General features: G+C 36.3%; 1 protein-coding gene across 2 annotated transcripts in view; it reads right to left on the minus strand.

Moving 5' to 3' along the window:
- LOC306861078 (leucine-rich repeats and immunoglobulin-like domains protein 3) overlaps nucleotides 1-13,359 on the minus strand; it is a 33,232-nt gene that overhangs the window by 1,350 nt on the left and 18,523 nt on the right. The window contains exons 9-19 of one of the 2 annotated variants that reach the window (XM_079403152.1): nucleotides 12,838-12,918; nucleotides 12,159-12,230; nucleotides 11,996-12,067; nucleotides 11,745-11,908; nucleotides 10,967-11,296; nucleotides 8,384-8,665; nucleotides 6,560-7,018; nucleotides 5,877-6,035; nucleotides 4,824-4,964; nucleotides 3,741-3,923; nucleotides 2,220-2,491 (exon numbers count right to left, since the gene is read on the minus strand). In XM_079403152.1, the coding sequence (XP_079259278.1) occupies nucleotides 2,286-2,491; nucleotides 3,741-3,923; nucleotides 4,824-4,964; nucleotides 5,877-6,035; nucleotides 6,560-7,018; nucleotides 8,384-8,665; nucleotides 10,967-11,296; nucleotides 11,745-11,908; nucleotides 11,996-12,067; nucleotides 12,159-12,230; nucleotides 12,838-12,918 (2,149 nt within the window). In that variant the 3' untranslated portion in view covers nucleotides 2,220-2,285. Of the gene's footprint in view, nucleotides 1-910; nucleotides 2,492-3,740; nucleotides 3,924-4,823; nucleotides 4,965-5,876; nucleotides 6,036-6,559; nucleotides 7,019-8,383; nucleotides 8,666-10,966; nucleotides 11,297-11,744; nucleotides 11,909-11,995; nucleotides 12,068-12,158; nucleotides 12,231-12,837; nucleotides 12,919-13,359 lie in introns of both variants that reach the window. The other variant, XM_079403151.1, reaches the window with a different exon arrangement.

Consider the following 13,359-nt stretch of genomic DNA (forward strand, 5'->3'; position numbering starts at 1 on the left):
TCATCAGCATAACAGTGAAAACTAACACCATGTCTCCTGATAATATCTCCCAAGGGTAACATGTAAAGCGTGAAAAGTAACGGCCCTAGTACTGAGCCTTGAGGTACTCCGTACTGCACTTGTGATCGATATGACACCTCTTCATTCACTGCTACGAACTGATGGCGTTCAGATAAGTATGATTTGAACCATGCTAATGCACTTCCACTAATGTCAACAAAGTGTTCTAGTCTATTTAGAAGGATGTTGTGGTCGATAGTGTCGAACGCAGCGCTAAGATCCAGTAGAACTAATAAAGCGATACAACCACGATCAGATGATAGAAGCAGGTCATTTGTAACTCTAATGAGAGCAGTCTCAGTACTATGAAATGGTCTAAATCCTGACTGGAAATCCTCACAAATACTATTTTTCTCTAAGAAGGAATATAATTGCGAGGATACTACCTTTTCTAGTATCTTTGACAGAAAAGGGAGATTTGAGATCGGTCTGTAATTAACTGAAAGTTAATTATTAAAATTGAATAAATACCGGGGGTTATGTTTGTTTTGTTCTAGAAGAGACTAAAAGTAATCAGATCTAGCTGTTTTTAATGCTTTTCTGTAGGATAGGGTATTTTCCCGCCAGGCTATACGAAATACCTCTAGTTTTGTTTTCCTCCATCTGCGCTCTATTTTCCGGGCTGCTCTCTTTAGGGTGCGAGTGTGCTCATTATACTATGGAGTCGAACTGTTTTCTTTGATCTTCCTTAAGCGTAAAGGAGCAACCGTATCTAAAGTGCTAGAAAAGAGAGAGTCCATAGTTTCTGTTACATCAAGTTTTTCTGTGCTGTTGGATATGTTGAGGAATTGAGATAAATCAGGAAGATTACTTACAAAGCAGTCTTTTGTGGTAGAAGTGATGGTTCTACTATACTTGTAACAAAGAGTAGAATTAACACCTTAAATAAAAACACCTTAAAAAATACACAATGTGCAGCTAAATGGACTTTCATTTTACTTTAATTCCTCAGCCTGTTCTTATTGTGATGAATGGTCCGCAGGGTTATTATGATTAACTAAAACTGAAACTAAAATAAAACTGTTATTATTATTATTATTATTTTCCTTTAACGATATTCTTTTTATATTAAAGTTGCTAAACTAGTTGCCAAGACAACATTTTTCATTTTAATTTAGCTTAACTTAAATAGTAAAAATAAATAAAATTTAGTAAAAATTAAACGCAAAAATATATAAAAATTAAATACACGCTTATTTTAAAAACTATATAGATACGTCTAAAAAAACTACTAAAAATGACAAACAAAATGACTTAAAACGGTCAAATTAAAACGAAAACATAAAAATATTAATAGAAGCTAAAGATGCTTGTCATCATCTAATCATTTAATTAATTAATGCAATTCATCATGGATGAAATCAAGTCCCATCCTGCATTTTGCATGTATGCATTTAGCAGACACTTATCTAATGTGACTTTCATTGCATTCAAAGTATAATCAATTGAATCAAGTGCCTTTCCTGGGAATCAAACTCACGACCTTGTCTGAGCTAGAGCAAAGAAAATATAATTTTATTCTTGCCAACTAGCCGTTTTACGCAGAAATACGTTTACAGTTTGCAAACACAGTTTCATGTTGACTTTAAAACTCGTCTCGTCAGTTTTGATGCAACGTCTCAACTGATTATAAAACGTCTTGATGGATTTGTTTCAGCTTTTGTCTTCTCCAGATGTTAACTGATGGACTGGAGTGATGTGAATTGTGGATTATTGTGATGTTTTTAATCAGCTCTCCTTCTGACGGCACCCATTCACTGCAGAGCATCCATTGCTGAGACACTGATGCAATGCAACATTTCTCCAAATCTGTTCCCATGAAGAATAAAAAAAAGCATCGATACAATCAATAATGAAGTGTATAAAGATGACGCAAGCGTTCACATGTGTAGCAGCTCACGGGAATGTTTATTGTGTACTAGTTTGTGCAAACGGTGCTTTACTCAAAGCAAAAGCCAAAGCGGAATAAACATCATAAACAGATCTGGATCCACAGTTAACTAGTCCTCCGATCGGTCGTATATATATATCTGACTCAGGCGTACATTTACAGAAAAAGAGTAGGAAAAATAAGGGTCATATTTACACTATTAATTTACAAAATATAATTTCGTATAAAATGCATATAATCTGTTTTTCTGTACAAACGTGTCATTTACATTCAGTCGCAGCTCCTTTCTTGAGGTAGAGCGTTTCTGGATTTTGGTCGTCCTCGTGTCTAGGCGCTAAGAGCCCAGCGGTGACGTGGGAAAGCTCTCTATCGTCCGGTGATCAAACGGCTGCTCGTAAACGCTCGCGTCCGGCTCAGCCGCATGCTCCGAGTCCAGGTCCGAGTCGGCGTGAAGCGCTGCGTACGGATTCTCGTGAAGAATGACGGCGTTATGAGCGCAGAGCTCCTGCTGCGGCCGCCACGGCGCTTTCCCGAATGTACCTGAGACCACAGAAACATGCCGTCATTCACATCAGTGTTATCAGCTCAATAACTCGGTTTACATCAGTGTTATCAGCTATTTTTGGGAATCAAACCCATGAACTTGATGTTGCTAGCTTTACAGTAAGGTCCTATTAATTAATGCATTCACTAACATTAACAATGAGCAATACATTTGATACAGCATGTATTAATCTTTCATAAGATGCTGATTGTTAGTTCATGTTATAACATTAATTAAATCAACAGTTGTATCTGTTAATGTATTAGTGAATGCTGAAATGAACACTAAGATTAATAAATGCTTTAGAAGTAATCTAAATAAGTATTCTATTAATAAATTAATATAGATTTTAATTTTTTTATAAATTAATATAAATAAAAAATTACATTAATTTGATATATTAATTTCGTACAATGATAATAAAAGGCATTCTATTCTAATATTGTTATAACTATTATTAATAATTTTTAAATTTATTATGATTAAAAATCTATTTGAACATTGCCATTGTCTGTTATGTTGTCAGTATCAGTGTTATTTTAGTATAATTACGATATTATAACTTTGCACTAATATTAATATTAGTGTTTATTTTTATATTTTCATTTTAATTTTATAAAAAAAAATTAGTAACTTAGTTGTGTGTTTTGTAAAAAAATTTATTTTTATCTATATAGTTTTTATTAATTTTTATTTTATCTTTAGCTTTATTTATTTTAATAAAACAAGTTACAACAAAAAAAATATATATTTAATATTTTCAATTAATTTGTATTTTCATTTTAATTGTAGTTTAAATTTAAGTAACTTAGTTGTGTGGTTTCGTCATTTTTATTTTAGTTTTATTTATTTTCATAAAAAGTCACAACTAAAAAGTATTTACATGGCAACTAGATGAAAAATATTTTTTATTTGTTTATTTTATAAATATTTAAAAAAATTATAAATAATTTTTTTAATATTTTGTTTTAAATATTTTTCATTACAAAAATATTTTTATGGTTTTGTATCTTATTGCTGTTAACTTATTAAAAATAAACATTCATTAAGGTTTATTTGTTTAATAAACAAATAAACATTTTAATAAAAATATTAATTTAAAAAATAATATATTTTTTTAATTTACTACATTTAATAAATAATGTTTATTTGTCACTGTATTGTCATGTGGATGAAAAGCACATGTATGATTACTGTACGTGTTTCCTGTTGTTTGCTGGTTGATAAATATCTGCTCAGACTCACCCATATATGATCCCGAGGAGCCCAGAACACACTCTCCTCTCTCACAGTCCTCCACACAGGAAGTGTCACCCAGCTGCATCATCATGAGATCGAAGGGCTCGAGGGCGGAGCTGCAGGTGTAGAACTCACGCTTCCTGCTGCAGGAGGAAGTGGCTCCGACGGGCCGCTGCTCTGACGCACACACTGCACGAGAGGAAGAGCTCAGGATTAACGCTAGGGATGTAACGATTCACTCAACTCACAATTCGATTTGATTTTCTCACAATTTTTTTTTTAACTAAATGAGATTGAAGACATTATACAGTAAATGAGGTGTCCTTTTATTAAGCTATTGCTGCACGTTTCTTTGTGAAATTGAAATATAAAAAATCTAAATTAAAATTTTAAAACAAACCCCAAATCAAATAAGCAAGTTACACAAATAAAATAAATCTCTTCATACAAACAAACTAAGGCTTTGTCTGTGCTCTTTCCGTTTAAAATTAGAGGCAACCACTGCATTTGAATCAAAGATGGAGCATACATGCAGCATGAGTAGTTTTTAATCTAAATTAGACTATCATTTCAAAATTTGAAGCAAAAACAGAATGGTCTGACTTTAGTTTTGTGAAACTATACTACATAAAACATATCTGAAGGCAACAGCAGACGAGCTGAATGAGACGCAGATTCACTCTCTGCCAGCAGGTGGTGCTTATGAACAGCAATGATACAGTGTTTCCTTGGTTACCGCTGTAAACAAAGCAGAGCTGCTCTTATGAACAGCAATGATACAGTGTTTCCTTGGTGACCGTAAAGCAGAGCTGCGCTTATGAACAGCAATGATACAGTGTTTCCTTGGTTACTGCAAAGCAGAGCTGCGCTTATGAACACTACTTTAACTTGCATCGTTCAGAGTCAAGATGAAAAGAAAATAGTACATAAACTTTTCTAAAAACAATCAGTTCCCCTCAGAGATACATTCATATAAACTCCTGCCCCTAATTGAATTGCGATTTGTTTGGCATCTCAACTGATTTGAATCGTCACATATATGAATCGATTTTCAAGCGGCTCGCGGTTCATCGTCACATCTCTACTCACCGCTGTAGGTGTCGGGTAGATCGGGGCTGTAGCGGTTGCTCCGTCTCAGCAGTGAACCCACCGGCCCCTGGTAATGGCACAGCAGGGGGTCGATCGCCGCCTCCATGTCCGCTTCACTTCCTGTGTCCAGCTGGGAGAGGCCTATGGGAGGAGAAACGGTGTCATAAATACTACGCTAAAAAATCTCCCATATCATATACAGTGAAAAACTGCAATAAATCCAACAGGAAAATGTTTCATTACGGTATGTACAGTTTTTGGCAATACTTTTATAATTTAGAGCGAATAATAAATAATAAGGAATAAATATAATGAGCCACTTCATGATATTTTACAGTAAAACACTGTACTGTAATACTTTTTGAAGTTAAAAATTATTTTTCATCGCAACGACTGTTTATTCTTAGTAGTTTTTTCTTGTTAGTTATGTATATTGTTTTATGTCAGCATCAGGGTTTAGTATAACTGAGATACCATAATAGATTTATTAATATTTTCAATTAGTTTTTGTATTTATATTTTCATTTTAGTTCATTTTAGAAATGTCCTTGTTTGTTTTTGCCATATTTAGTTTGTATAACTTTGTGTGTATAGTTTTTATTCATATTTTTATTTTTTTGTTCCATTTTTAAAAGAAATTGTTGTTTTGTTTTTTATATATATATATATATATGTCTATATAGTTCTCATTTATTTTTAGTTCATCAAGATAAATGAAAAAATCTGAAATGTTGCTTTGGCAACTATTAAATAAAATATTTTTTTAAATAATGACATTTTATTAAAATAAATGTTAAACTTTATTTTATAGGCAAGTAACCTTTTTTTGTTTTAGTTGACTATAATAAGCCTACTCAGTATATTATAAAGGTAAAATACTGATATTTTGATGTAATTTGATGTAACACTATTTTTATTTCAGTTCATCTATGCTGTATTTTCTTGCAGTAAATTTCTGGCAACCACAACTTTTTTTTTACTGTAAATTTCACATATTTGTATTTTTTACAGTGAACTTCTGTGTATATAAAGAGAGCAGTGGTCATGTCTTACTGTTGATGTCTTTGGGTGGCATGTAAAACCCTCCCATGGAGGAGCTGATGTACTGATGGCTGCTGCCGCTCTCAGACGCCATATATCCGTCCTGACGCTCCGCTAGCGTTCCCTGAGACGACAGGTAGCTCGGGATGTCCGCCGGGAGATTCGTCTCATCTAAACACGAGACAGAAACAGGGTAAGTGGCGGTAAACGTCACAGATGCATTAAAGGCTCCCGGTGTCGGGTCAGGACCAGTGTTGGGCTAGTTACTCAAAACATTTTATATATTACTCATTACTACTTACTCCTTTCACAAGTAATATCATTGTCTTGTTTTCTAAGATGCATTTACTTGACATGTAGAATGACTTAAGATAAGTCTTGTTTTAGAAAAACATTATCAATATTTTGTTCGTTTTTGCTTAAAACAAGCAAATGTATCTGCCAGTGGGGTAAGAAATCATCCCATTGGCAGATATTTTTGCTTGTTTTAAGCAAAAAGTGACAAAATGTTGTTGTTTTTTTCTTAAAGCAAGACATAACATCTTAAGTCGTTTTACTTGTGAAGTAAATGCATCTTGATTCAAGAATTCTTAGATATTTATACTAAAAAGACAAAAATACTAAGTAAGAAAATAATTTTTTGCAGTGTATTTCTAGTGTTTGGTTAAAGCGGCCGGTGTGGGGTCAGGACTGACCTGTGTTGGTGACGCTGCAGTCTTCGTTGCGTCGGCGCGTGTGATAGATGATCACGACCCACACTAATGAGGTTCCCACCACGCAGCACACCACAGCGATGATCACGATGCCCACCGTGGTCCAGCCGTCCTCCTCCGGCCCCAGGGCCCCGCTGGCCGCTGGCCCCGAGTCACAGTTTGGGTTGGGCAGGACGGCCAGACGCACGTTCCCTCGCTCGGTGCCCAGCGGGTTGGACATCTCGCAGGTGTAGGTTCCTGCGTCTTCGTCCGCGGCGTCCACGATGATCAGCAGCTGGTTTCCGGCGGCGAAGAAGTGGCGCTCGGTCACCTGCAGCGGACTGTCGTCTTTGGTCCAGTTGAGTCGAGGCGGAGGACTGCCGCCCGCGATACACTGCAGCACCGCCGTCTCACCCTTCACCACCGCGCGGTCCATCAGCGGACGCAGGAACGATGGCGTCTCTGCGGGAACAACGGGACACTGTTGCATGGCATTTCAGAACAACAATGCACACAAATGTGACCCTGGACCACAAAACCAGTCATAGGGGTCAATTTTTCTAAATTGAGATTTATGCATGATCTGAAAGCTGAATACATAAGCTTTCCATTGATGTATGGTTTGTTATGATAGGACAATATTTGGCTGAGATGCAACTATTTGAAAATCTGGAATCTGAGGGTGTAAAAAAAGTCTAAATATTAAAAAGTTGTCCAAATGAAGTTCTTAGCAATGCATATTACTAATCAAAAATTAAGTTTTGATATATTTACGGTAGGAAATTTACAAAATATCTTCATGGAACATGATCTTAATATCCTAATGATTTTTGATATGTAAAAGTGATTTTTTTCTCTCTCACAAAACTCAAACAATAAATGTGGTTTTTAATGCTCTTTAACCCTTAAAGACCTAGAGCATTTTTGGGGCACCTGACACGCCTGTACTTTTCTTTGTTTTTTCAGACTTGTCTTGTGCAACAAAAATACAAGCAGTGCAAATGATTCACAAACTACATTCAAAAGGGGTGAAAAATATATAGAGTGCTATAGAAAAAAAATAGTGAACATAAAAAAATAGTAATTATCTTTATGAACTATATAAGTATTTTTTACATAATAAAACAGCCAAATGGATCGATGCATCGGCTGCACTCTGTGTGATTTTACCGGGACATCACGACGTGAATACCTAAATTCCAGTGCTTTATCCAATATGTAGCGCTTTTTCATCCTTGCTTTTGGTTTGTTTTATGCCAAAGTGCTCTGTCCTGTGTTCTTCTGGGCTTTTTCAGAGAGTGCTCTCATGCAAATGTGTTATTGTGTATTTATTTTCATGCACGCACGACACTCTTTACTTTCACTTTGCGTTTGCTCAAAATCCCAAAGAAACACGCTAAACAACGGTTCAGAAGACCAAAACCTATGTTTATTGGTTGAATATATGACAGTTTGAACCAATCTGGGCACGGGGCGTGGGACTAAGCGTCAACAATCGTTCCTGTTTGGCTCAGAGGGACGAAATGCATTGGTTTCTTCTGACCAATCAATGTTGTCAAAATGTGATGACGTAATCACGTACGCTACCTACGGAGCCTCTGAATATCCAACTGAGACAAATATCTCCGAAAAGTGGAGAATCTCTGCTTTACGACACTTTTTAAAGCATTCAGATAGGATTAGCGGTTCAAAAGTTATTAAACATTTATAACATAACCTGTTAGTGATGTACTTCAGTTGTCAGCTAAATTTAATCTTTAATTTTGGTTTGGTTTAATGTCACTCTTTCAGAACGATCATTTCTGACAAACACATGCATACTCTTACCCAGCACCGTTAGCGTAGCGTTAGCAGAGATGGCGCCGGCCGTGTTTTGCGCAGTGCAGCTGTACACGCCGATGTCTTCCGTCTTCACGTCTACGATGAAGAACACATCGTCCCTCGGCATGACGTGCATCCGCCGCTCGCGGGCCGCCGGGAAATCCGTGCCTCCGTCTTTCTGCCAGGCGATCTGAGGAGACGGGTGTCCGCTGGCGGCGCACTCCAGTCGCGCGGTGGCCCCGGCGCGGATCGTCAGATCCATCGGCATTTTGGTGAAGTACGGCAGCACTGCAGGGGAAAAACAGATTAGGGATTGTTTTCGCAAACTAAAGGAAATCCAACTTTGCCATTAACCCCCATAATGCATTTGGGACTGTTTTGATCCGAAAGGGATGCACAAAAATATTTTTTAAAAATGCATAGTTTTTAGTAAGGAAATCAAAACTTTGAAAACACTTTAAGAGCCTCAAAATACACATTATTTATTTTAATTAATTATTTTAAAGAGATAAAACCATTTGATATGTTCAGGTCATTTTGACCCGAGTATGTACGGCGCACCGTTAGACGACAAAAATAATTTAGTAAAATTATTAACGAGTTTATAATAGTGTCAAAAAACATTTTGTAAATATATTTAGCCTTTTCCCCATATCTCACACACTTTTGGAACTGAATTTTGTTGATGAACATGAATATGTCGCCTATTAATGAACCATTGAAAAATAAAAAAACTGATCACTTTTTCATCTGAAAGTGAAAGTGTAGTTCATGTGATATTTGAAATAAAATAAATTTTTTAATCAATAAAAATGGGGTGCATGCAGCATCATTCAAAACGTTGATTTTTTTTTTCACATTTGATCAATAATGAGAAGTTGCTGCTCAGAAACAATATGGTTTTAGTTTAAAAATACTACAAGTTTTGACTGTTTGAATAAAATAACGATTCTTCGGGTCTAAATGGACACAAAATGTGAAATTAGCAGAGATTTTGAATGCATTATGAGGGATAAACAGTAGGTTATGAAACAGATTCAGGATAATGTAAACAATAAATAGAGTTCATCTGGATGTAATTGTGTGAATGTGTCGGGCCGAACACTCAGAGATGGGCACAAATACATCAAAATGTATTTAAAATAAAAATTGAAAATACACAAAATACATTTGAAATTGGCCATCCAGTGAAGTAACACTATTAAGGCCTGTTTACACCAAGAACGATAATTATAAAGATAATTATATTAGTGTATTCTAAGCATACAATGCAGTCGGGTCATCGGTCACTAAATACTCAAGCTCTTTAAAGCAGAAATGATTCTGATTGGCTGTCAATGTTTTAATCACTCATCATTTTCTGTGCCGTTATAGTTGTGGTGTGCTATCTTCTATTCACTTAGATTTAGGATGTACTCACACTAGGGCATCTGATCCATGCTTGAGCGCGATTGACCCCAGTCCAGTTAATTTCACAAGTGTGACTGCTCTGTATCGTGTCCAGTGCAGTTCGTTTAACCATGCCTTGGCCCGCTTGAAGAGGTGGCTCTGGTGCGGTATACATTTTTTGCATGCGCTATTTGTATGTGCTATGCATCATGGCAGCAAAAATCTTTATTACTACTTGGATATCACACTTTTCCATTAATTTAATTTTGAGTACATTTAGATTTATAATGGGTCTGGTTCTCATGTTATTGATGAACAGGTAATGTAGTTTGTGAGTAAAGCTGCAAATTCCACCATTAGCTGCCTCTGTAATAATCCTCTGATATCTGTCTGCTAGTGAAAGGACTAATATATATATATATTATTAGCATGTTATCTTTGTCTTGGGACACACACACACACACAGAAAGCTGCTTATTACTCATTTATCCATGTTACTTTATCGCTCTGACGTGTCAATAGCTCCTGCCCACTAAAAGCTCCACTGATATATAAATGAAATAGAAAAAGTTCAATCGATTTACACCTTATATTATCGCCGACATATATATTGTCATATCGCCATAGCAAGCAGTAATGATCAACAAGCTAACTATAAAGATCTGTGAATGTTTATGTAGTTGTTAACGAATGGGATGCTACATTTTATTAAAAATCAAATATCTTAAATATCTACGAATTAAGGCTTTAATAAGATTTTCCCAGGAAACCTGGCATCCTCCACGATTCCTATTCTTTCCAACAGCAAAGCACTTGAATGTGACATGCTTGTAATCAGAACTTCTGAAATTTGAAGTAGGAAATTTTGATAGCACACGAAGGCAGTATTATTCCTTATTTCCTTACAGGAATCCAGAAAATGTCATTACCCAATTCTAGCTGGAGTCATACAGCTGCAGCTCACATGCATGAAAGTGGCATGTCTGAACTAGTTGATACAGGAAACCAGCAGTCTAATAATTGCCAAAAAGTATTTTATGTATTTTGAAAATACAAAAATACTAAGATTAAATTATTTAAATACAAAATGCATTAGATTTTTTTCAAAGGTATTTAAATACAAAATATAAAATAGTATTTTGTATTTCAAAAACGTATTTTAAATGCATGTATTTGAAATACTTCCCTGCGAACACTTACTGTGGACGGTGAGCTTGGCTTTGATGGAGTACGAGGAGCCGAAGTGGTTGGAGATGACGCACTGGTATTTGCCCTCACTAGTAAACTCCACGTGGCGCAGCTGCAGTGTGGTCGTGTACTCCGTGACCTCACTGACCTCTCCGACCTGAGAGCGCAGGTGAGCCTGGTTATGGATCTCTGCGTCGTTCAGGATCTCGTTGTCCTTCTTCCAGGCGAAGGTCATCGGGGAGTCGCTGGAGCTGGCTGCAGAGCAGATGAACGTCACGTTGGTGCCTTTGATGGCTGATTGTGTCTCGGGCTGCACGGTGATCTGGGGTTTGGGAAAATCATCTGCAAAGCACAAACACATCAAATATTAATTGTTTTTATTATGTTTTGTATTTTGGTTCAATTTCAGTTTAGCTTCAGTTTATAATGCCATTTTTTGCATATACTACCATTCAAAATTTTTTTCTGATTATCAATGTTGAACACAGTTGAGCTGCCCAATATTTTAATGGAAGTGTGATACATTTTATTTTTCAGGATAAATAGAAAGTTCAAAAGAATAGCATTTATTTGAAATAGAAATCTTTTGTAACATTATAAAGGTCTTTACTGTCACTTTCGATATAAATTTCTTTAAAAAAGGACACAAACACAGTTTTATTTGTCGAATTCACAACAGTTTTGATTGAAAATATTAACAGAACTGCTTCTGTGCAGTTTCAGGAAATGGAATCAGGAATAAGATGTTTTAAAAGACGAGCGGAGCGCCGGCTGAAACTCGCCCACTCACCGCACACAAACTCATCCTGGGCGACGGCGAAGACGCTTTTGCCCTTGAGCAGATGTGGATGGGCGCAGCTGGCGTTCACCAGAGGAAGGAAAGCGTGCTCGGCCACCCATGGAGAAAACCACTTGAGCTGGCAGTCGCATAGCAGGCTGGACGTGTTCAGGTGCCTGACGGAGCGAGACACATGTGAATAATCACTGCAGGTTCATGAGTGTTACGCAGCTTTATGTGCAAGAGCAGAGATTCATACATACAGCTCTGTGAGCTTCTTCATCTGAGAGAAAGCATTGGCTTGAACCGACATGATGGCGTTGTTGCTCAACTCCCTGCGATGTGAGGAGAGAACAGACGTTTAGGAACCTAATAAACACACATCATCATCATCAAACGCTTCAGATCTGAGAGAGTGAGTCTCACAGCTGCTCCAGCATGTCCAGGCCTGTGAAGGACTTCCTGGTGACCGATCGGATACGATTGCCTTGGAGGAACCTTGAGGAACAGAAAAACAAATGGTTTCAGGAGAGTGTTTCCTTCAATGCAATGCAATGATAATAAACCTATTTATAGCATGTGAATCAGGGGTGTCAAGCAATTGAAGTTTTATGATGTGTTGAATAATTAATAGTGCTGGGCAATGATTTTATCGCATTCAAAATAAAAGTTTGTGTGTAAAAAATATATGTGTGTGTACTGTGTATATATATGTATTATGCATATATAAATACAAACAGATGCAAGTACATATTTAAGAAAAACGTTTATATATTAAATATATTTATATATAATATAAAATATAAGAATATAAATATATAAATGTAAATATTTTCAAAATATATACTGCATGTGTGTGTATTTATATATACATAATAAATATACACAGTACACACACATATATTATATAAACAAAAACGTTTATTTTGGATGTGATTAATCATTTGACAGCACTAGTGAAATTAATTGCAAATTAATAGCACATCAATTATCCAAAAGATTCATTATTGTGTTAGATAAGATTAGACATGGTCTGTACGTCAAATGCCTTAAACTGACAGATAATATCGTAAACAGTGGAAAAAAAGCAAATAAGATCACTCACAGTTTCCTCAGATTGTCGAGAGCAGAGAAGGGGCCGTTCATGTCCTCGATGGTCCATGAGATTTCATTATACTTCAGATCTCTGGAGAGGGCAAGAAATCAGAGAAACCACACTGTTAAAATCCACACCCAGAATAAAGCTGCTGCAACAGAATGTAACGCTGAAAATGAGCTTGCAGCAAAACAACCAGAACAAATCCTCATCCTGACACAAACAGACACCCAAACTCGTTCTTCTTCTTCTATGGTCACATCCTCTCTAACATCCCTGCATTTAACACATTTTACCATGATTACTGCACAGAATTCTGCTGACTTTCCTCCGAAGTTGCAAAAAAAAAAAACAGTTTCAACTTGATTCTCCATCAATCATTTTCTAGAAAAATCAGCGCGTCTCAAATCTGATCATCAGGATCTTTTGAGGAGCGTTTGTTTCCAGAAGCTTTACTTTCTCTGTTCCTCAGCGGAGGAATGATCTTCACAAGCCTCCAAAACATCTCACATCTTCTGAGGAGCGTTTATT

Source organism: Barbus barbus (genome assembly GCF_936440315.1).
Source record: "Barbus barbus genome assembly, chromosome: 42".
Classification (NCBI taxonomy): domain Eukaryota; kingdom Metazoa; phylum Chordata; class Actinopteri; order Cypriniformes; family Cyprinidae; genus Barbus; species Barbus barbus.